This window comes from Hemitrygon akajei, chromosome 22, assembly GCF_048418815.1.
Source record: "Hemitrygon akajei chromosome 22, sHemAka1.3, whole genome shotgun sequence".
Taxonomy (NCBI): domain Eukaryota; kingdom Metazoa; phylum Chordata; class Chondrichthyes; order Myliobatiformes; family Dasyatidae; genus Hemitrygon; species Hemitrygon akajei.
Genome location: NC_133145.1, coordinates 52,812,097 through 52,833,595, shown reverse-complemented (window position 1 = coordinate 52,833,595; position 21,499 = coordinate 52,812,097). Strand labels below are relative to the sequence as shown.

General features: G+C 45.1%; 1 protein-coding gene across 3 annotated transcripts in view; it reads left to right on the top strand.

Annotated features, from left to right (window-relative positions):
- Positions 1-21,499, top strand: part of LOC140714725 (dual specificity mitogen-activated protein kinase kinase 6) — an 80,886-nt gene that overhangs the window by 1,452 nt on the left and 57,935 nt on the right. The window contains exons 1-2 of one of the 3 annotated variants that reach the window (XM_073026234.1): positions 4,572-4,617; positions 5,071-5,184. In XM_073026234.1, the coding sequence (XP_072882335.1) occupies positions 4,615-4,617; positions 5,071-5,184 (117 nt within the window). In that variant the 5' untranslated portion in view covers positions 4,572-4,614. Of the gene's footprint in view, positions 1-4,571; positions 4,618-5,070; positions 5,185-7,445; positions 7,514-21,499 lie in introns of those variants that run through there. The other 2 variants (XM_073026235.1, XM_073026236.1) reach the window with 2 other exon arrangements.

Sequence of the window (21,499 nt, the reverse complement as noted above, 5' to 3'; positions counted from 1 at the left end):
ACTTACTTAGAAGTACAATGTGAGACAGGGCTTTCTGACCCAGTGAGCCACACCGCCTAGCAACCCACCTGTTTAACCCTAGCCTAACCGCAGGACAGTTTACAGCGGCCAGTTAACTTACTAAACGATCCGTCTTTAGAATGCGGGAAGAAAGCAGTGCGCCCGGAAGGAGCACACGCAGTTCTCGGGGAAGAACGCGCAAACTCCGTACAGATGACATCAGAGTTGAATCCCGAACTCCAGTGCCCTGAGCTGTAATAGTGCCGTGCTAACTGCAACGCTGCTGTGGTACTGAGCACGGACAGGTGGGATTATATCGGATCAGTACAGACCTGTGGGTTAAAGGCCTTGTTCTTGCGCTGGACTGATCTGTGTTTTGTGTTAGCACACGGAAAGGGGCAGGACTGTACCAGTAGCACTCGGGGATAATCTAGCCTTGTCTCAGTGGAGCTGTGTGGTCATGAGGGGGCAGCAGCAGTCCGCGACTACACTGTAGAGTCACAAGTTGGTTTCAGGCCATGTATCACACGATGCCTGAGCAGAAACTCAAACAAGAAATGTTAGGACACAGCAAAAAGCACACAGAATTTGCTCTAAAAAGTTAAATACTCACCTTAGTTCCTTTTGGTGATATGTGTGTTTCAATACTGCAGACTTTGCTAAGTAACAGTTCACTTTAGTCTTACAGAAAAGAGAACACAGAGCATTATAGCATAGTCCAGGCCCTTCGGCCCACAACATTGTTCCGATCTTTTACCTACTCTGTGATCAATCTAATTCTTCCCTCCTAGATACCCCTTAATTTTCCCATCATATGAGTGTCTGTCTAAGAGTCTTTTAAATGTCCCTGAAGTTTCTGCCCCCAGCACTTCAATATGAATCTCGATTCCGTGTCAGAATTGAGCTGCAGTGTCAGGTTGGCTTTTGGCAATGTTGAGCGAGGGTTGAATATTGGCCCGCTGAGGGATCAGATGGGGCCCTCTTGTTACTCTCTCTTCTGAAAGAGAGAGCATCGATTCCCTCAGGAATCCTGAGTTTCTGCCCATTTCATGGGATCCTGGCGGAGCCCGAAACGTCGGAGGGGTGTGTGTGAGTGTGAGAGAGACAGAAAGGTCTGCTGACAAATCCACTCTGGGGCAGGCCTGCGAGGTTACCGTGTAGGCTATACTCTTTTGCCTGGTCGCTGTGGAGATCTCGTCAAAGCAAACTCGCCACTTGACATAAGAAACTAGCATAATTAACATAAAGTCGATGTTTCAGGCGGATACCTTTCATCGGGTCCTTGATGAAGGGTCTTGGCCCAAAGCATCGACTGTTTACTCTTTTCCATAGATGCTGCCTGGCCTCCTGAGTACCTCCAGAATTTTGCGTGGGTTTTGATTTCAGCAGCTGTGGATATTCTTGTGTTTGTGATAATTAACATAAAATTGACTGGCTAACACAAGTTATTCACCACTTAAGGTAGTTCATCGTCTTAATATTAATCGCGTTTTCTGATATAATTGTCACTGTTTCATGCTGGAGGAACTCAGTAGGTCAGGCAGTGCCCTATGGACAGGAATTATAGAGTCGGTGTTTCAGGCCGAGACCCTTCATCAGGACTGTTAAGGTCAGATAGCTGCCTTTTTATCCTGGACATACCTCTTGTCGCACTTGGAAGCAGTGTGATCTGGAATGAAGCGCACGGTTGGAATCCACACCAACCTTGTCACAAGGACCAGATATTGTTTGCAGCCTCTGCCTGCCCTTGTCCCAGGAGACCTGACCTTGTCCAACTCCGTTACTTAACAGGGATCATCCCCTCGACCTAAGGGATTGTCACCTCACCTGGCAACATCGTAATACATAATGTGTTATGCAGCCCGCAGCTTCTGCCAGGGTGAAGCAGCGTCTGACCTGTCAACTGACTGAGTTATGGCAGGGTCTCCGGATGTGAATGTGTATAAATAGTTGTTCTGCAAACGTGTTCTTTCAGTTGCCTGTCTGTTGACAGACGCCCTGCGTCCGTATTCATGGGATTGGATTAAACCTTTTATATTCTTAAAATGTTGGAATCCATCACGGCTCTGGCTCTGGAAGCCCTATCAATTTTCTTTTTCAGATGCCAACCATTCTGTTAGAGATATTTAAAAATAAATTTCTGCTTCCTTTTGCGTCAGAGCATTTTGGGAAGTCGGCTTTTGATTGCTTGGGCTGTGGTGCTAACTGCTCGCTTCTGATGGTTGGTTCTGTTAGTCCCTGGAGTCTGATCTCAGGGGCATCAAGTGGGGGCAAGTAAGGTGGGGAGGGAAGGGTATGTGGAGCTGTGGGGGGGTGGGTTTCAACACTAATGCTCCCATTGGTGGCCAGAAGTAAACTTGCTGCAGACTGCAGGGAAACTTTTTGAGTACTTGGAAATTGACGCTGGAATGCACCCAGACAACTTGCAGCACACCCTCGAGGGTGTTGGTTGTTATTGCAAATGGCGCATTTCACTGTGCTGTGTATGTGATAAATGAACTTGATTCCTGAATCCTGGAAATTACCTCTGAATTCAGACCATCTAGGATTCTGCTCTTAAGATATTGGAGCAGAATTAGGCCACTTGGCCCATCGAGACTGCTTCGCCATTCGATCATGGCTGATTTATTATCTAACCCCAGGTTACGTCACTGCTGATGTGCCCCATCGCATCCTAGAATGTATCTCAACATCAACCCTATTCTCCTGCCTTCTCCCCATAACTTTTGATGCCCTTACTAACCAAGAGCGCATCAAACTCTGCTTTAAATATATCCAATGACTTGTCCTCTACAGTCGTCTGTGGCAGTGAGTTCCACAGATTCACAATTGTCTGGTGGAAGAAATTCTTCCTTACCTCTGTTCTAAAGGGAAATCCTTTCATTCTGAGGCTGTCCCTCTGGTCCTAGACTCTCCCTCTATTGGAATTGTCCTCTCCATCTAAACCTTTCAATACTTGGTAGGTGTCAGATTCCTTCGGATGTTCTCAAAGCCTCTGGTCACGAAGCAGGAATCGACCATTCATCCCGGCACACCTATGCCCGATCATTCAGAATGTAGGAGAATGAGGGACGACCTTATTGAAGTGTTTAAAATGATGAGACGCACCGCTGAGCTGACTTTTCCCCCCAGGATAGAGGAACTCGAAACGAAAGGGCATAATTTTAGGGTGAGCGGGGGAAGACCTAAAATGGATGCGTGAGGCAGCTTCTTCACGCAGAAGGTGATAAACATATGGAGTGAGCTGCCAGAGCAAGTGATTGAGGCGGTACGGTCGGGTCATTTCAGAAGCACTTCAGTTGGTATGTGGAGGGGCATTCAGTGGGCTTGAGGACACAAATTGGGATTAGCTGGGCAGGCACTGTGGCTGGGCCAGAGGGCATGTATTTGAGTTGTACTGTTCTGTGACTCTAAGATGGGATTACATTCCCAGTGTTCCCGTCCACCCGCAGTAACCTAGCTCGTAAAGGAATTATCAAACTTTGCTTTAAAAACTTTCAAGAGCTCTTTGCCCACCACACTTTGAGGAAGACAGCTCCAAAGGTTCTTTGTCCTGAAAACTACAGGACTGTGCCTAAGATTTCTGCACGTATATATAACAAGGGTGCCTAAGACTTTTGCACAGTACTGTGCATTGTGTCTTTCTAGTTACCAAATAACACTTCATACTACTGAGCTAGTACAAAGCTAAGCAGTTTTATTTCTGTTTCCCAACTACCTTCTTATTTTAAACAATATACAGCACTGTGCAAAATTCTTAGGCACCCTAGCTATATGTATGTGCCGAAGACTTTTGCACAGTACTGTGTAGCTCGTTTATCTTAAATAGGCACCCTTATTTTTAAACGCTTATTCTCTCATCAGAGGGGTGATCCTCTCCATTTTCATCCTGTCCTGAGAGCTGAAGATCTTCTACATTGCAATGAAGGCATCTCCACTCTTCTGAACTTCAAGATCAACCTGAGGATGCTTGAGGAACTCAGTGGACCAGGCATCATCTACAGAGAGAAGCAGACAGCCGATGTTCCAAGTCAAGGCCCTCCATCTTGACTGGTCCAAATCCAGTCCAGATGAAGGGTCTCAAACTGAAATGTTGTCTGTCCATTTCCCTCATGGATGCTGTCTGATCATCTGACCCACGGCATTTGCAGCGTGTTGTGTGTCTAGCGCATTCAAGCCTAGCATGTCCAACCTTTCCTCATGGGATAGTGTGCCATTCCAGGGTTAAGCCCAGTAGACTTCCTTTGGACTGCTTCCAAAATATTCACATCCTTCCTTAAGTAAAGAAACCCTGATGGAAGGCAGTCCTGCAGATGAGGTTTCATCGATCCGATATAAACGTGAACCACTCTCTCCTAACCTTGCTTTCAATTCCCAGTGTCCTCTTGTGAAACTTCCTAATTACTTGCAGTATCTGTATACCAGATCCCCACTGCAACTCGGATGTAACTTATTGCAGCGTTAGCCTTAAGCTGATTTGGATTTCTTTGGACTGACTGTATTACCCACCATTTACCCATTAGCAACTTCGGAGCGCTGCTTTTATACTGTTGTAAAAAAAGTAAACCATGTTGTCTGAATGTTACGTACGCGTGGAGCAAGAGCGACAATGGCATGGTATAATTAAATGTTTTTCTGAGTAATATTAGTACACACAGGGCAGCTTGTAGTGTGGGAACGATGAACCGAGCCCTTGAGATGAAAAGCAAAAGTGAGCGCCTCCTGCACGTGAGGACCACTAGACCATGATCTCAGAATGGCGGTGCAGGCTCGAAGGGCCGAATGGTCTACTTCTGCACCTATTGTCTGTTGTCTGTTCACCACACTGTCAATCAGCTGCATGAGCATTTGTCATATTCCCACAACCGATCTGCAATGGTCGTGATTGGCCTTGATGGAGACGTACTCTACGTGCTCCATTGTGCATTGCCCACTGGGAGTCTAATGTCCATGCTTCCACCTGCTTTAATCACCACCTGGTCTATTTGAGGCGGTCCTCCGCTGCCCTGTACTGTATTTACCTGCCGCTGTTTACTGACGGCCATTAAACTCGAGTGCTTGTTTCCACAGAACTTTGAGGTGAAAGCCGATGATTTGGAACCACTCTCGGAGCTGGGCCGCGGTGCTTATGGCGTGGTGGAAAAGATGCGGCACACACCCAGTGACACGCTGATGGCTGTCAAGGTAGGGACAGTCTGCTGGACGGCATCTGGTTTGTGGGTCGCTCTGGAAGAAGGGGGCTGTGGCCTTTGACCCTGAGGTGTTAAATGTGACTTGAGTTGGGGGTTGTTAGTTGTACTTTCTCCCGTTGGCCTGGGTTTTCCTGTCGTGCGCCATGCACTGGCCTCCCTCAGTATGGAGAACCGGGAGACCCAAGTGATGGCTGGCGATGGAATCTGGGACCAGCAAACAAGATGCTGGAGGAGCTCTGTGGGTCATGTAGCATCTGTGGAGGGGAAATGGAGAGGTCACACTTCAAGAATTAAAGAGAGAGGGAGGGAGAGAAGGAGAAAAAAAAAACAGATGCCAGGCAGACAGTCTCTGAAGAGTATTGATATTGGATGGGGTCACCTGACTTGTAAAGACACCACCCAGAAGAAGGCAATGGCAAACCACTATTGCAGAAAAATTTGCCAAGAACAATCATGGTCATGGAAAGATGACAGTCGCCCATGTCATACGACATGGCACATAGCGAACGAACCATTGTTGAAAGATTTTGAACTTATTATAGATGCCCTGACCTTTATAAACAGTTGTAGTAGGGAGCTGTCGAAAAGCTGTCAGGGTGTTTAGAAATGAGGCCTCAGGATGTATTGCCTGGGGCCAAGTCATTGCTCTTAAATCATTCCAGTTGGTGGGAAGGTTCTTGGGTGTTGGGGAGAGTGGCCACGACGATTGGTTGGGATGGATGAAGGTTCAGGCTGGGCCTACTTGGTGACGTAGGCCGAGATTCACGCTGACCTTCTATATTTGATTCAAGAGAGCAGACACCAAGGCCATAGGTGAGAGCCAGCATGATCCAGCTTGATAGGATGTTATGATTTCTAACAAGCTGTTAGAAAACTGGAATGCCACGCATGGTGGTTGTTTTATTGGACGTTGAATGTACACAGCTGAGTATAACTTTCTGCTCCTTTGGGTGCTGTTGACCGTGTTTATCTGTGTGAGCACTTCCTTTTTGAGGAGTCTTCCAGGAGATCTAACATAATGAGCAGTCCTTCCTCCGTTTCTTAACAATGCATGGAAATGATGGAGGGGAAATGCTAACCAGCCCAGAACTCTTCAGTCAGGTTACTAAAAGTGCCATGCCAGCAAGATTTTCATTCCTGAAGGATATGGTTTTGACAGACTTCTACAGATGTGTGGTGGAGAGTGTTACTGACTGGCTGCAGCTGAGCCTGGTATGGAAACAACAATGCCTTTGAGCAGAAAATCCTACCCATTCGGCCCTGTGCATCACAGGTAAAGCCCTCTGAACCACTGAGCACAGCTGCATGAAGCGTTGTCATAGAAAAGCAGCGTTCATCGTCAGAGATCCTCACCACCCAGGTTAAGCTCTTTTCTAGCTGCTGCCATTGGATAGATGGTACAAGAGCCTCAGGACTCGCACCTCCAGGTCAAGAACAGTTACTACTCCACAACAATCAGGCTTTTGAACAAAAGGGGATAACTACACTCACTTGCCCATCCATTGAGATGTTCCCACAACCAATGATCTCACTTCAAGGTCTCTTTATTTTGTTACTTTATGTTCTCCTTATTCATTGCTACTTATTTATATTTGTATTCACACAGTTTATTGTCTTTTGCACTCTGGTTATCTTTCATTGATCCTGTTAATAGTTACTATCCTATAAATTTGCTGACTATGCCTGCAGGAAAACGAATCTTGCGGGTTGTATGTGATGATGTGTGTACTCTGATAATAAAATTTACTCCGAACTTTGGTTCAAGATAGTTAAACAAATGGGTGATTGAATTGCAAGTGCGAAGAACTGGGCTTGTGTAACCAAGGCATGTTCTAAAGCAGCAAGGAGAATTTTGTCCGCTCATTTGTACGACGTTGGTGAACAGCAGCAGCTTCGATTTATGTAGTGCCTGTAAGGTAGCAAACGTCTCCGTCGAGGTAGGGGAAAAAAAATAGACTCTGAGCTCCATAAAACTGCTGACTGTAAGGAGTTTGTACACTCTCGCCGTGACCGCGCGAGTTTCCCTCAGGTGCTCCCGTTTGCTTCCACAGTCCAACGGCTTACCATTTGGTAGGTTAGTTCATCATTGTGAGTTGTCCCATAATTAGGTTAGGGTTAGATCTAGGGATTGCTGAGTGGTGTGAATTAAAGGCTTTTTCTGGTGCTGTATCAAAAGATTAAAAAATAAAGCATCTTGGTGCAAGAGGACTAAAATCTGTTGAGAGACTTTTTGAGCAGGAGGTAAGGAAGGGCGTGAGGCTGTTTAAAGGAGCAAGGAGCTCTTCGTAGCTGTTCCAGGGATTGGAAGCCTCTCTGTGGGTGTGAGTGGATGGGGGGGGGTGGGAAAGGGGGCTTGTGTTGTTGTTGTTGCTGCCGCCACTTGTGTTGTGATGCTGTGCATTGTGGGTATGTTACGTTGGCGCCAGAACGTGTGATGGTACTTGTGGGATGCCCCCAGCACGTCGTTGTGTGTGTTGGTTGTTAATGCATTTCACTGTGTGTTTTTGTGATAAATCTGAATCTGTTTGTCTCCTTTTCCATTCTCAGTGCACGTGGGCAGCTTTAAAACAAGGTTATCAGCACGCGCTGTATGAGATAGAAGTTTTCTTGTCAGTAGCGTGTACTTATGATAGGGAGAAGGATGTTGTGTTATTTGGTGAATTTTTATTTCAGAAATGCATGATTAGTAAATGTGAGTCGGCAGTTCTGGCCCACAGTGTTCTGCATGTGGAGAGTTTGCTATGATGCGTTGACCTGGTGTGGTCAATTTCTAATTAGCGTGTAAATTCCATGATATCTGATATGGTATTAGGTCTGCTTTCTGATTGTTGTTTATCAGGTCTGTACTTCATTCCAGATGAACTTTATTGGCCTTTTCTGTTCCTCTTTTTCTCATAAAACATTCTCGCTTTCTGTGGCGGTCACAAGACCAATTTTTCCACATTCCATTACCCAAATTTGTCTTAAAAGAGGCAGCCCATGAAAGTGTTATTTATAGCCTGCAGAGGTAATTCAATAAACAAGCAGCTTATTACAAATGAGGGCAAGCTGGAGACTGCATTTCTAATTTAAGATAACTGGTCTGTGTGGAAATTATGTCAGTTATGCAGTGGCATAGCTAATTTTTCTGATAGCCTTTGACTTAAGAACCAGCCTTAAAAGATGGGGATAGGAACACATTTTTGTTTCTTTGTTGAGTTTTGAGCAGTATTTATTCTAATATCAGCCCAAGTTCCCTCCGTTGCAAAGTGCTTAAAGCTTCTTTGATCAAATTGTTTCATTGTATTAAATGAAACCGTCATTGAAAACTTAAAAGATGAATTGCAATCAGAAAATGCAGGAAATACTCACTCAGCAAGTTAGACAGATCTAGAGAGAGAGAGAGAGAGAGAGACAATTAGCATTTTCTGCCAAACGCCCTGCTCGGAACTAGGAAAATATTGGAATGATTTTGTGGCCCTCATTTTCCACCCCAGGTCTCCTTTCTCAATTTCCGCCACCTTCAACAAGATTCCACCTTTCTCCAGAGTTATCCTTTCTCCAGTCTATCCCTCAGTCCAACTATCTGCAACCTGGAAATTAGTTTGTTTTGCTTTCACAGCTCTGACTGCTTTTGACGAGGAACATTGCTGTTGATTCCCTTTTCATAGATGCTCTCTGCACACTGACCAGGTCCAGCTCTTTCTGTTTACAATACAGTGCAAAAGTCCTGTGTGTATCTATCTATCTCTGGGTTGCCCAAGACTTTGCACAGTGTTGTATTTTGGTTAAAATAGGAAGGTGATTGGGAAACAGAAATAGGAGTACTTAGCTCAATGGTATTAGGTGTTATTTGGTAACTGGAAAGACACTGGGGTGGCAGGTTGGAGATGTATCTCTACCAAAGGAGGTGTAAGGTGCTTCTCCCCTCCACTAACCTGCAGGTCACCCCTGGGCAAGGTGTAGCACCTGCTTAGCCCCTGTTTTTCACCCCCCCCCCCCCCCCACTGATCGGGGTCACGTAAACACCAGGTGGATGGTCATGCGAGCAGTTGGCGCATGTCGCAAGTCCTGGTTACGCAACCACTGTCCTCAGGCAGACGATCTCTAAAGTGTATTGATAATGGCTGGGGGGATCACCCGTCTTGTAAAGACTCTGCCCAGAAGAAGGCAATGGCAAGCCACTTCTGTGGAAAAATTTGCCAAGAACAATCATGGACATAAGGGCTGGAAGACGATGATCACTACATCATGTGACATGGCACGTAATGAACAAATGAAAGACATAATATACAATACTCTGTAAGAGTTTTGGGCACCTTCGCTATATATATGCCTTAGACCTATGTACAGTACTGTATATTATTCGTCTAATAGTTTATCCTTTCCATTGACCAGGTGGTAAAACTGACCAGTTATTATTGTGAGACACTTCATTGTATATTGGAATGGATGCCAGGAACTATTTATTATGAAAACAAACTTGGGTGCATCAGCTTAAAAAAAAAACTTAAATAAACTTTATTCCCATATTCTGTGCCTGGTGGTGGTTCACCATCCCCCCCCCCCCCCCCCCCCCCCCCACTATAATTGTTTGTAAGTTAATTTTTTGAGAAGATATTTACTTGGTCACAGAGTGTGCGTATTGTTGGCAGCGTGGACAATTGTTCTTTATTCCTGATTGTCCCTGAAGTGAAGAAGCAGTTCGGTCAACCAGACTGGTTAGTTTGGAGTCCCTTGCACTCAGTGACTGCTTTATTCGGTATCTACTGTACCTAATAAAGTGGCCACCGAGTGTAGGCTCATGGTCTTCTGCCATCCTCTTCAAGGTTTGACGTGTTATGTGTTCAGGGATGCTTTCCTGCACACCACTGTTGTAATGTGTGGTGGTTTGAGTTACTGTCACCAACCTATCAGCTTGAGCTAGTCTGTTCATTCTCCTCTGACCTCTCATTAAGAAGGAATTGTTGCCAACAGAGCTGCTACTCAGTGGATTTTTTTTTGTTTTTCATACCATTCTCTGTAAACTCTAGAGACCGCTGTGCTTGAAAATCCCAGGGTGTCAGCAGTTCCTGAGATACTCAAACCACCCCATCTGGCACCAGCAATCATTTCACTGTGAAAGTCACTTAGATCACATTTCTTCCCCATTCTGACGTTTGGTCTGAACAGCAAATGAACCTTCCGACCACGTCAGCATGCTTTTATGCATCGAGTTGCTGCCACGTGATTGGCTAGTTAGATAATTGCATTAATGAGCAGGCGTGCCTAATAAAGTGACCACTGAGGGTAGGTATGTCAGACCAAGCCAGGCCAGCAGGCATCCTGCCCTGAAGGACGTTCATGAGGCTGATTTAAATTTATATTCCCATGCCATCAATACAGAGACAAGCTGTTAGTGCCCGACTTATGACTTACTGTACCAGTTGTAGAACTTCATATTCCATTAATCAAATTTACCGATTTTACAAGTTTAAGTAGACATCATTAACAATTTTGCTCAGTCCATTGTCCCTTGGAGTGTCTGGTTTAGCAAGTCCCCTAATATTAAGTCCTTATCCTGGTGCTCATGTCTTCCTGAAGCTTTGCCCCTCCCTCCAGCAATATTTTTTGTTTGCAGTCACTCGAGTCGAGTGTGATGTTCTTCAGAGGGGTTGTCTATTGGTGCCTGTAGAGGCTGATTCAGAGTCCACTTGACCAGGATGTTCGAATGGATTCCCTTAATGGAGAAAGCCAGTGTGTGACATTGCTTAGCGTAGGCAGGCCGATGCATAGGAAGCCAGCACACGCTCCTTTACAGATCGAGGTTAGGTTCCAGTGGCGTGGATTGCAAGACTGGCGACCCTTTGCCGCTGTCGTGATGTGTCGTCATCTTCCGCCAGCTCCACCGTTGAGGTCTTGGTTGGATTGCTCTTTGTTTGGAACCTTGACCTTACTGTCAGGGGCCTACCAGGAGCTAACTGCCAGACGCCTGAACTCCAGGCGGTATTGCTCTCAGGATACCAAGTACACACAAGCCTCTCCACCACAACAAGGTGAAAATCGTTGGAGAAGACCCAGCAAAGCATCCCTCTCTGTTCCTGCAAATTTTGCCTCTTGTACATTCCTGATATCCTTTGTTCCCTCACTGGTACCATGGCCTTTGCTGCCAAGCCTCAAGCTCCAGACTCTATTTCATAAATCCTCCACCACGCTCTCCTCCTCTCTCTCTCTCTCTCTCTGACCAATCTTTTGGTCTTTTTGGTAAACAATCTCGAATATAACTCACAAGAGGAAATCTGCAGATGCTGGAAATCCAAGCAACACACACAAAATGCTGGAGGAACTCAGCAGGCCTGGCAGCATCGGATATAACTCTTTAATGGATTTTGCCTGTTAATTGCTTTTACCTTACTTGTGTCACGGCTATACGGGTTTTGTGCATCACCGATACACTTCGTTGCTCTGTTTCTCACCAGAGCTGTCATTAATTGGTTGTTTCTGTAAGACCTGCTGGGTCATTCTTTACCACGGTGCTATCATCACTTTTAAAGTGGAGAGTAATAATTTTTTAACAAAAAGAAATACCACAAACATGTCAGTTTTAATAATAATACAACTTAATTTTAATGGAAATCATGTGCTGTAGGATTTTAGACCATAGGACATAGGGGCAAATCAGGCCACTCCGTCCATCGAGTCTGTTCCGCCATTTGATCATGGCTGATCTATTTCCCTCTCACCCCATTTTCCTGCCTTCTCCCTGTAACATTTCAAGCCCTGACTTATCAAAAATCTATCAACCTCCTCCTTAAATGCACCCAATGATCTAGCCTCTGCAGCTGCCTGTGGCAACGAATTCCACAGATTCACCACCCTCTGGGTCAAGAAATTCCTCGCAATGGACATCCTTCTATTCTGAGGTTGCGCCCCCTGGTTCGTGACTCCTCCATTACAGGAAACATCCTCTCCGCATTCACTCTATCTCAGCCTTTCAGCATTCAATTGGTTTCAAAGAGATCCCCGCTCATTTTTCTATGTTGCAGCAAGTGCAGACCCAGAGCCATTAAACAGTACTCGTACGATAAGTCTTTCATTCCCAGCATTTTCATTAACCTTTGAACCCTCTCCAATGTCAGCACGTCCTTTCTTAGATGAGGGGTCCAAAACTCCCAATACTCCAAATGAGGCCTTACCAGTGCTTTATACAACCTCAACATTACATCCTTGTTTTTGTGTTCTCATCTTGTCGAAATGAATGCTTGCATGGTATTTACCCTCCTCACCACTGACGTAACCTGCAAGGTAACCTTCAGGGAATCTTGCATGAGGGCTCCCAAGTCCCTTTGCACCTCAGACTTTTGAATTTTCTCCCCGTTTCGAAAATAGTCTGCACCTTAATTCCTTCTATCGAAGTGCATGACCATACAGTCCCCGACACTATTCCATCTGCCAGTTTCTTTGGCTGTCCCCCTAATCTGCCCGAGGCCTTGTGTAGCCGCCTTGCTTCCTCACTCTGTGCACCTCCAGTTATCCTTATATCATCCGTAAACTTGGCCACAAAGCAATTGATTCTGTCATCTGAATCATCGATACGCAGTTTAAAAAGAAGCTGTCCAAACACCAACCCTTGTGGAACACCACTAGTCACCGGCAGCCAATCAGAACAAGCTCCTTTCATTCTCACTCTGCCAGTCAGCCAATACTCTATCCACGCTAGTGTCTTTCCTATAACACCATAGGCTTGTAGCTTGCTAATTCGCCTCATGTGCAGCACCTTGTAAAAAGGCCTGCCAAAAATCCAAGTGCATGACATTCACTGATTCTCCTTTGTCTATCCTGCTTGTTATTTGCTCAAAAGAATTCCAACAGATATTGTCAGGCAAGATTTTCCTTTAAAGAAACCAGGCTAACTTTGGTCTATTTAACCATGTGCCTCCCAGTACCCTGAAATCTTATCTTTAACAATTAACTCTTAAGATCTTCCCAGCCATTGAGGTCGGGCTAACTGGCCTATAATTCTTCTCCCTCCCTCCCTTCTTGAGTGGAGTGACTTTTGAAATTTTCCAGTCCTCTGGAACCATGCCAGAATGTAATGATTCTTGAAAGATCATTGTTAATGTCTCCACAGACTCTTCAACTACCTCTTTCAGAACGCTAGAGTGTAGTCCATCTGGTCCAGGTGACTTGTCTATCTTCAGACCTTTCCGTTTCCCATGCACCTTCTCCCTAAAAATTGCACCACTCACTTCTGCCTCCTGACACTCTTGAACTTCTGACATACTACTGGTGTCTTCCACAGTGAAGACTGATGCAAAATATTTATTCAGTTTGTCTGCCGTTTCCTTGTTCCCCATTACTACCTCTCCATTGTCATTTTACAGCAGTCCGATGATCTGTTCTCCCCTCTTTTATTATTTATACACCGGAAAAAGCTTTTGGTTTTCTCTTTGACATTACTGGTTTTCTTATCTTCATATTTAATCTTTTTAGTTGCCTTCTGTTGGTTTTTAAATTTTTTTTCCCAATCCTCTTAATTCTCCCCACTGATTTTTGTTCTAATATATCCGTATTCTTTTGCTTTTATGTTGGCTTTGAATTCCCTTGTTAGCCATGGTTGTGTCAGCCTGCCTTTAAAACACTTCTTTGGGATCTGTCTGAATTGCTCTTGATTTTAACTGATTTTGAATGGTAATTACGCATCAGAGGGGAAAGATAAAATCACCATAGCTCGTAAATTAACATTTCACGCAAACTAAAACCAAGTGGAAGATGCTCTTTATACTGGATTTTGTTAATTCCTGCCTTCATCGTTCTGTCATCCAAATATAATCTGTATCATATCAGAAGAGAGGCTCGACATGCTCATTGGTATCAATGCTTTGGCATAATTTTAAGTGATGACTCCTTTAAATCTCTATTTAAATTTCCAATTAAAGCCGTTAGTTATAAACCTTTAATGATTCTGCTTGTGCCTTTCTTTTTGGACTGCTGTATCTTGAAGGCCAAAAGAATTGGGGGGAAATGGGTAATGTGCAAAATGTCTGTGAAGTGTTATAAATCAAAGACTTAATTGAAATAAGGAGACAAATGGTTGAGGTTCCAGGAAAACTCTGCATGTTTCCTCTCTTAAGTGTTGGGCTAATTTTATTCAGATTTGCAAATGGCATCTCTTTTTGATCTGTATGGAAAATTGACAGGGGAATCAAAAATCTGTTGCTGGCAGCTTCAAATGAGCCATCTGCTCTAAATCCTTCCGCACGCCAATACGGCAGCCATGGGCGTTGATGGTTATTACCAGTCAGCAGCGTCCCACGCTTCCGGTCTCTGCCTTCAGGTAACTTTACACCACGTTCCTCTGCAGAATTGTATAAGTCACTGTCACAGTCACAAGGCCACATTACCTAATTTATTGATTTCCAGCACGTTTGAATTTAATGGAGCGAATTGAACTTGGAAAAACCTTAATGCAGGGAAATCTGAGGAATGGACTGCTGATGTTCTACGGAAATATGATGATTTGTGCTGTTTTGAAGCAGATGGTGGGTCTCAGTAGGACCGCTCCCCAAAAATGGGTATCCAATGTGCGATTGACACACGTACACACAGGCAAGCACTCAGACAGACAGGCACAAACACGCACACAGTCGCACGCACGCACAGACAATCGCGCACACACGCAAGTTGCAGTGCAAAAGGCTTGTCAGTTCGTTAGGCTGCGTTAAGTACATCGCTAATTGACCAGTCGGCAACAGGGGTCAATAATGTCTATGGCAAGTACATTTAAAAGACCATGAACCCTGCCTTGTGGTGACTGCACAGTGACAATTAATGTGTATAGCATATGGCACAGGCCAGCCCGGGGTCTGGTCAGAATGGTCATTCTATGATGGGCCAACTAGAAATCTGGCCAGAATGGTTTTTCTCTGGTGGTTGAGCAGATTCTGCGGTGGTGGGTATCAGAGCGAGGGTTTAGGGCAGGACTGTTTCTGAGTGTGGTCTAGGCTTTCCTGCAGCTTATCTCGGAAGACCTGTTTATGCACTGATTCTTCTGCTTAGCAGGCATAGCTTCCCCCCCCCCCCCCACACCCTCTGGTCAAACTTCATATTTCCTCACAGTGTATGAAAAGGCCATTCAGCCTATCAGGTATGTTGGCCCACAGATCACCTCCATTTCTCAATTTATTTTCATTTTAAGCTCTTCACCCCCACATCCCCGTCAATTCTACCACACACCTGTACTAGAGCTCATTTTTACAATGGTCAGTAAAACAAAGTATATAAAAATGCCTCTGGAGGCCATTGCACAATTTCTTATGGAAATATGAGGGACATCCAAAGTGCAAAATGTTTGTGGAATCATAACAATAGCTTGAAGAAATCAGCCAACAACTCACCTGTGGATAATGCTTTAGGATTGAACTGAACTGAATATGCATGGGCTCTTTCAATTTTGTGTTTTATATTCTCCGTTTTTTGCTCGTTTTTTTGCCATTCGCTCAGTTTGGCTTTTTTTGGTGCATGGGGGTGGGGGGTGGGGTTGATGTTTTCTTTGAACATGTTCTAGGGTTTTCTTTGTATCGTGGCTGTCTGTGGGAAGACGTATTTCAGGGTTGTATACTGCATACGTACTTTGATAGTAAATGTATTTTGACTCTGAGTATTAATGGTTTCTGAAGTGTGGTTGGAATTGTAAGAAAGGAGGCGACTAAGAAGATCCATTGAATGCTGTGCAGTGGATCTGGATTTGAGGTGGTTCTTAAATATAGTCAGAGAGTTGGACAGCATGGAACCAAACCCTTCAGCCCATCTAAGCTATGCTGGTTAAAATGTCTGTCTAAGTTTGTTCCATTTGCCTGCATTTGCTCCCTAGCCCTCTAGGCCTTTCCTATCCACGTTCCTGTCCGACTACTTTTTAAATTCTGTAAACACAACTGATTCTGCAGATGCTAGAGATCCAGAGTAACGCACACAAAATGCTGGAGGAAGTCAAGGTGTCAGGTAGGATCAGTGGAGAGGAATAAACAATCATTTTTTCAGGCTGAGATACTTCATCAGTCCTGATAAAGAGTCTTGGCCTGAAACGTCTATTTGTTCCTCTTCACAGATGCTGCCCCTCCAAGAGGACCACAGCCTTGTCGTAAGGTTTGGACGCTTATGTGCCTCACTGTCCCGGAGAGCTGTTTTGGCTAGAGTCAGGGAGTTGGGGTCACCCATGACAAACAGGTCAAAGGGTAGAGGCCAGACTAAGAGTGGTCCACCGGTCTTCCAGGTTCGGGGGTTCAGCTCAGGGCTAACAACACCGATTGGTCAAAAAAAAATATTGTTTCGGAAACAGCAATGAAGAATCCTTCAGCATCTGAGTGTGACGGTATTCCTGAGTCTCCAGCTGGGACTTGCATGACTGGCAGTAGTGAAGACTGAGAGCAAGTCACTGCATGATGAAGCAAGCCCTGAATACCACCAAAGATAGAGGACCTTCGTAGCGGCGTAACAGGCAGTAATAGTAATAGTAGATGCTGCCTGATTTGCTGGGAGTTCCTCCAGCATTTTGTCTATGTAACTCTTAAACATTGCAATTGTACCTGACTCTACAGCTTCCTCTGGCAGGGGTCGTTCTTTACTCCCATCACCCTGCTACTGGCTTGAAGGGTAAGTGTTGAGAAAACTGTTGCACTATCTCCTCCATTCTTTCAGTTCTCACGGTGTCTAGTGTTAATGTGTGATATGAAAGATCGTGTGGTAACAAGCAGCCTGCTGGAGGTACACCAGCGGTGAACAGCATCTGTGGGGAGAAAGGAATTGTTGTTTCGGGACCAAACCCTGGAGCAGGATTGAGAGGGGGAGTGCAGTGAGACAGGAGTCCAAAGTGATTGGTGGATTAAGGTGGGGGGGGGTACAATGATAGGTTGTGCTAGGTAGGGGAGGGAAGAGGTGTGCAGTCACCCCTCCTCAGTCCACCAATCACCTCGAACTCCTGTCTCACCATGCCTTTCTCTTTATCCTGACCGTCTCCCCTCTTAGACCTGATGCATCGTTTTGACCGGAAACGTGGACAATCCCTTTCCTCCCACAGATGACCCACGGGGTTCCTCCAGCAGATACCTAATTGCACCTGAAAGAATGTGCCTCCCAGAGCACAGCCCTCCCTCTATACCCTGAAGTCAGCACGGGTGTTTGTCTCTGGGTTTGGCATGGAATGCTTAACCTCTTGGTTGGTGGGGGCGGGGGGGAGAGTGTGTGGCATGTGTTCAGCCAACCGAGCCAGGGCTGAGGCTCTAAGGCAGGGTCCATGGACCCTGTCAGTTAACGGTAAGGCTCCATGGTTGGAAGCTCCTGCTTTACCTCAGTGTGCCACTTCACAGTCAGCGTTCAATTCCCGCCGCTGCCAATGGGGAGTTTGTACGCTCTCCCTGTGGAGGAGTGGGATTCCTCCGGGTGCTCTCGTCTTCTCCCACGTGCGGGTTACGGTTGATAAGTCGTCGACGTGCTTTGCCGGCGCTGGAAGCGCGGCGACACTTGTGGGCTGTCCTCAGCGCGTATTCCGACTGCGCGGTTTGTCGGCGCAAACCACGCGCTTCACTCGCAAGAGAAAATCTGCGGACGCAGGAAATCCGGACAACGCACACAGAGAGAGCGCTGGAGGAACTCAGCAGGCCAGGCAGCATTTGTGGCGGTGGGGGGGAGTACAGTCGACGTTTTGGGCCGAAACCCTTTAGCAGGACTGGAGGAAGAGAGGCTGAGCAGCAGTTTTAAAAGGTGGGGGAGCAGGGAACAGAGAATCACCAGGTGATAGGTGAAACCGGGAGGGGGGGTTTCACTGTATGTTTTGATGTATGTATCCCAAATAAAGCTTGGCTTTAAATTTGGCAGAAAATGGAAGAACCTCAAGGAATGAATACAGAAGATGGGAGTGGAAATGCAGTGCTCTTTACAGTTTGTTTAGCGAGAGGATTTTATGCTACACGTGCACTCAATTTCATTCGTTGCAATACATGTGGCTAATTGTTCCATGAGTTGTTTAGCAAAGTATAGTGTTGGGCTCCTGTCTTGGGTTCTCCACCTTTCACTAAATGAGCACCACAATAGCTCTGTAACTATTGTCCACCCTTCTGACACTTCAGATGGTGAAGTAGCATCATCTTCTTGTCTCTGGCTCTTTATCTGTTTTTCTCTTGTGGAAATTGTCTTGTGTTGGTGAGCTGTTAAGAAAACACAGATGTTCTGATAATGGAAAAAATTACTAGCAGGATAATCGAGACCATTCCGAGGTTTAGGTCATTGAAGAATGAAGAGAAAATGAGGGATGAGTGGTTTTTCTCAACAATCTCTAACCGAGGTGGGCTGCCTTGTGCAGTGTTGGGGAGGATTAGAGCCAAGTGATCAGATTAAATACTGAAGAATCCAAGAGTTGCTCTTGCAAATGGAGTAAAATCACAATTGGAGTTATCGGCCAGCATAATAAACTGATTACTAACACAGTACTGGGGAAGGGGGAGTGGCCCGGTAGGGCAGTTAGTGCTTTACAGTGGGGTTCGATTCTTGCTGCTGTCGGTAAGGCACTTGTACGTTCTCTCCGTGACAGCATGGGTTTCCTCTGGGTGCTCCAGTTTCCTCCCTCATTCCAAAAACGTACATTTAGCGTTAGTGAGTTGTGGGCATGCTTTGTTGGCATCAGAAGCGGACCGCGCCCCCCCCCCCCCCCCCCCCCAACACTGGCACAATTTGATGCAAATGACGCCTTTCACTCTGTTTCGGTGATTCGATGTACATGTGACAAATAAACTAATCTTTACTGTTGCAGAGAAAGCTGATTTTGTTCACCCTAATTAATAAGGGTTAAAGGTCATTGAGCGCAGGGAATCTTCTCCATTCACTCAGCAGTCCAGTTTACCGTGTAACTCTCCACGCGCTATCATCTTGCTTTGAGGCAAGACAAATCTGTAGGAGCAGGGTAATCAATCAGCCCCTTGGGCCTGTTCCACTTTTCAGTCAGTGACTCATCTGTGAGTCTGTCCTAATCTAATTGTTGCAAGTCCTCAGTATACCATTCAACCATCAGGCTCCTGAACCAGCGTGGATAACTTCACTCACTTCAACACCGAGCTGATTCCACAACCTATTGACTCACTTTCAAGGTCTCTACAACTTGCATTCTCAACGTTATCTATTTCTATTTTTTTCTCAGCTCAAGCTGGTAAAACCTGAGGTGGCTATAGCCAAGATTACACATTTATCAGTTGCTAGGAACATTTGGACTATTCTAGTAGAGCTTAGTATTGTGGCTTTCTGAAGATTTACATAAATATTGCTGTGTAGACCTAATTGTTTAATGCTATTGTGATGATATCGGGACAATGTATACCTTGTTCATATTCCATAGTCTTTCAGTTTCCTCTTTTAATTCAGCATATGTAGAAACATAGAAAACCAGCAGCACAATACAGGTCCTTCGCCCCACAAAGCTGGCCCGAACATGTCGTTGCCTTAGAACTACCTAGGCTTACCCATAAAAGGTTAAAGTCTGTCCCGAGCCTTGTAGGCTCATCAGGCCAGTGCTTATGCTGGTTTCCGTGGCATGAAGTGACAGAGAGTATGAGACTTCCCTCCCGGATAGTCTATCGTGAGGTTAACCCCCAGCATTTTGCGAGTACCCATTTTCAGCTGGGTGGACTGGAGCAGTATGTGGTTAAGTGCCTTGCTCAAGGACACAACACACTGCCTCGGCTGGGGCTCGAACTCACGACCTTCAGATCGCTAGTCCAACGCCTTCACCACTTGGTCACGGGCCACACAGGCTTACCCATAGCCCTCTATTTTTCTAAGCTCCATGTATCCATCCAGGGATCTCTTAAAAGACCCTATCACATCTGCCTCCAGTGCCACCAGCAGCCCATTTCACGCACTCACCACGCAGTGCATTTAAAAAAAAACTTGACCCTTGACATCTCTGGTGTTTTTCAGTTATTGATTTCTGTACATTATGTGTGTTTGGAATGGCTATATCTATTAAGTAAGCTGTCCTATAATAATATATCCGGATGATTATGATAGATTGATTTATCTGTTATTTTATTTTTTTATTTGCAGTTTGCAAATAATAAATTGGTTGTTTGTCAGTGTTTGTGTGTGGCTTTTCAATGATTCTGTAGTATTTCTTTGTTCTGCTGTGAATGTCCACAAGAAAATGAATGTACATGGTGACACATAGTGTACGTAATTTGATAATAAATTTACTTAAAATTTTTCTTTACTGCTTTACCTGTTGAGTTCTTCCAGCTTCTTGTGTGTTGCTCTTCCATATACTTGCCTGATGTCAATCCCTTGATGTCAAAACTGAAGCTTCATAAGGATCCTAGAAATCAGTAGTAGAGAAGTGAGCCATTCAGCCCGCAGGACCAGTGCAGGGCAAAGGCAGTAGAGGGTATTTAGTCCGATTCCTGGCCCCAGTCGTCCAGCCCTCGTCCAGGTAGAGGACGTCTTTCTCCACCTTTTCAGAAATGGGTTTGGATTTCCAATACCCTTTATTCTCAGCTGTGACTCTGATTTCACTCTCAAAGGCAGTCCTGTTCTGGGGTTCGCCACTAGATGGAACACCTTCTCTATTATCTCATCTGCCGTTTCATTCGATGGTTTCAAACATCTTGTTTGCATCACCCAGTTCGCCCTTTTTTAGTTCAAAGCATTGCATGCTGCATTTCTGTAACTTGTGATCTTACTTTAACCCCGTTAGCTCTGATAGCATTCTGTTTTATCCCTTCCAGTACAATCACTCCTGACATGCAAGGATTAATTAAATCAAACCGACTCTGGGCTGGCTCAGAGAGAAATAAATTCTGTGAAATTCCTTTCATATCTCGAAAAATGAGCTGCAGGAGATGTGACCACTCACTACATTCCCCATAATCCACCCCCCCCATTTACTTGCTTAAACATCTTTACCTAGGCTGCATTTTGGTTTTATGCCCGCCTTTGTTTAGGAAGAGGTCCCACACCACCAGGGTCAGGAACAGTTATTACCCTGCAGGCTCCTGGACCGGCATGGATGACTTCCCTCACCTCAACCTACAGACTTATTTCAAGAACGCCTTACAACTCATGCTCTCACTTATTTTTTTACTTGCACAATTTGTCCTTTGCTCTTCGGTTGTTTGTCAGTTCTTTATTCATGTATAGTTTTTTTTCCAGAAATTCTGATGTACAGTACTGTGCAAAAGTCTTCGGCGCATATATATAGCAGGTGGTGATGCAACTAGTTAGAATACATTTGTGATAATCCGTTTTTCTTTGACTATGATTCTTTTATCTCCTTTTCTCTAAAAGCCAGAAACTGCTAATGGAAACAATTT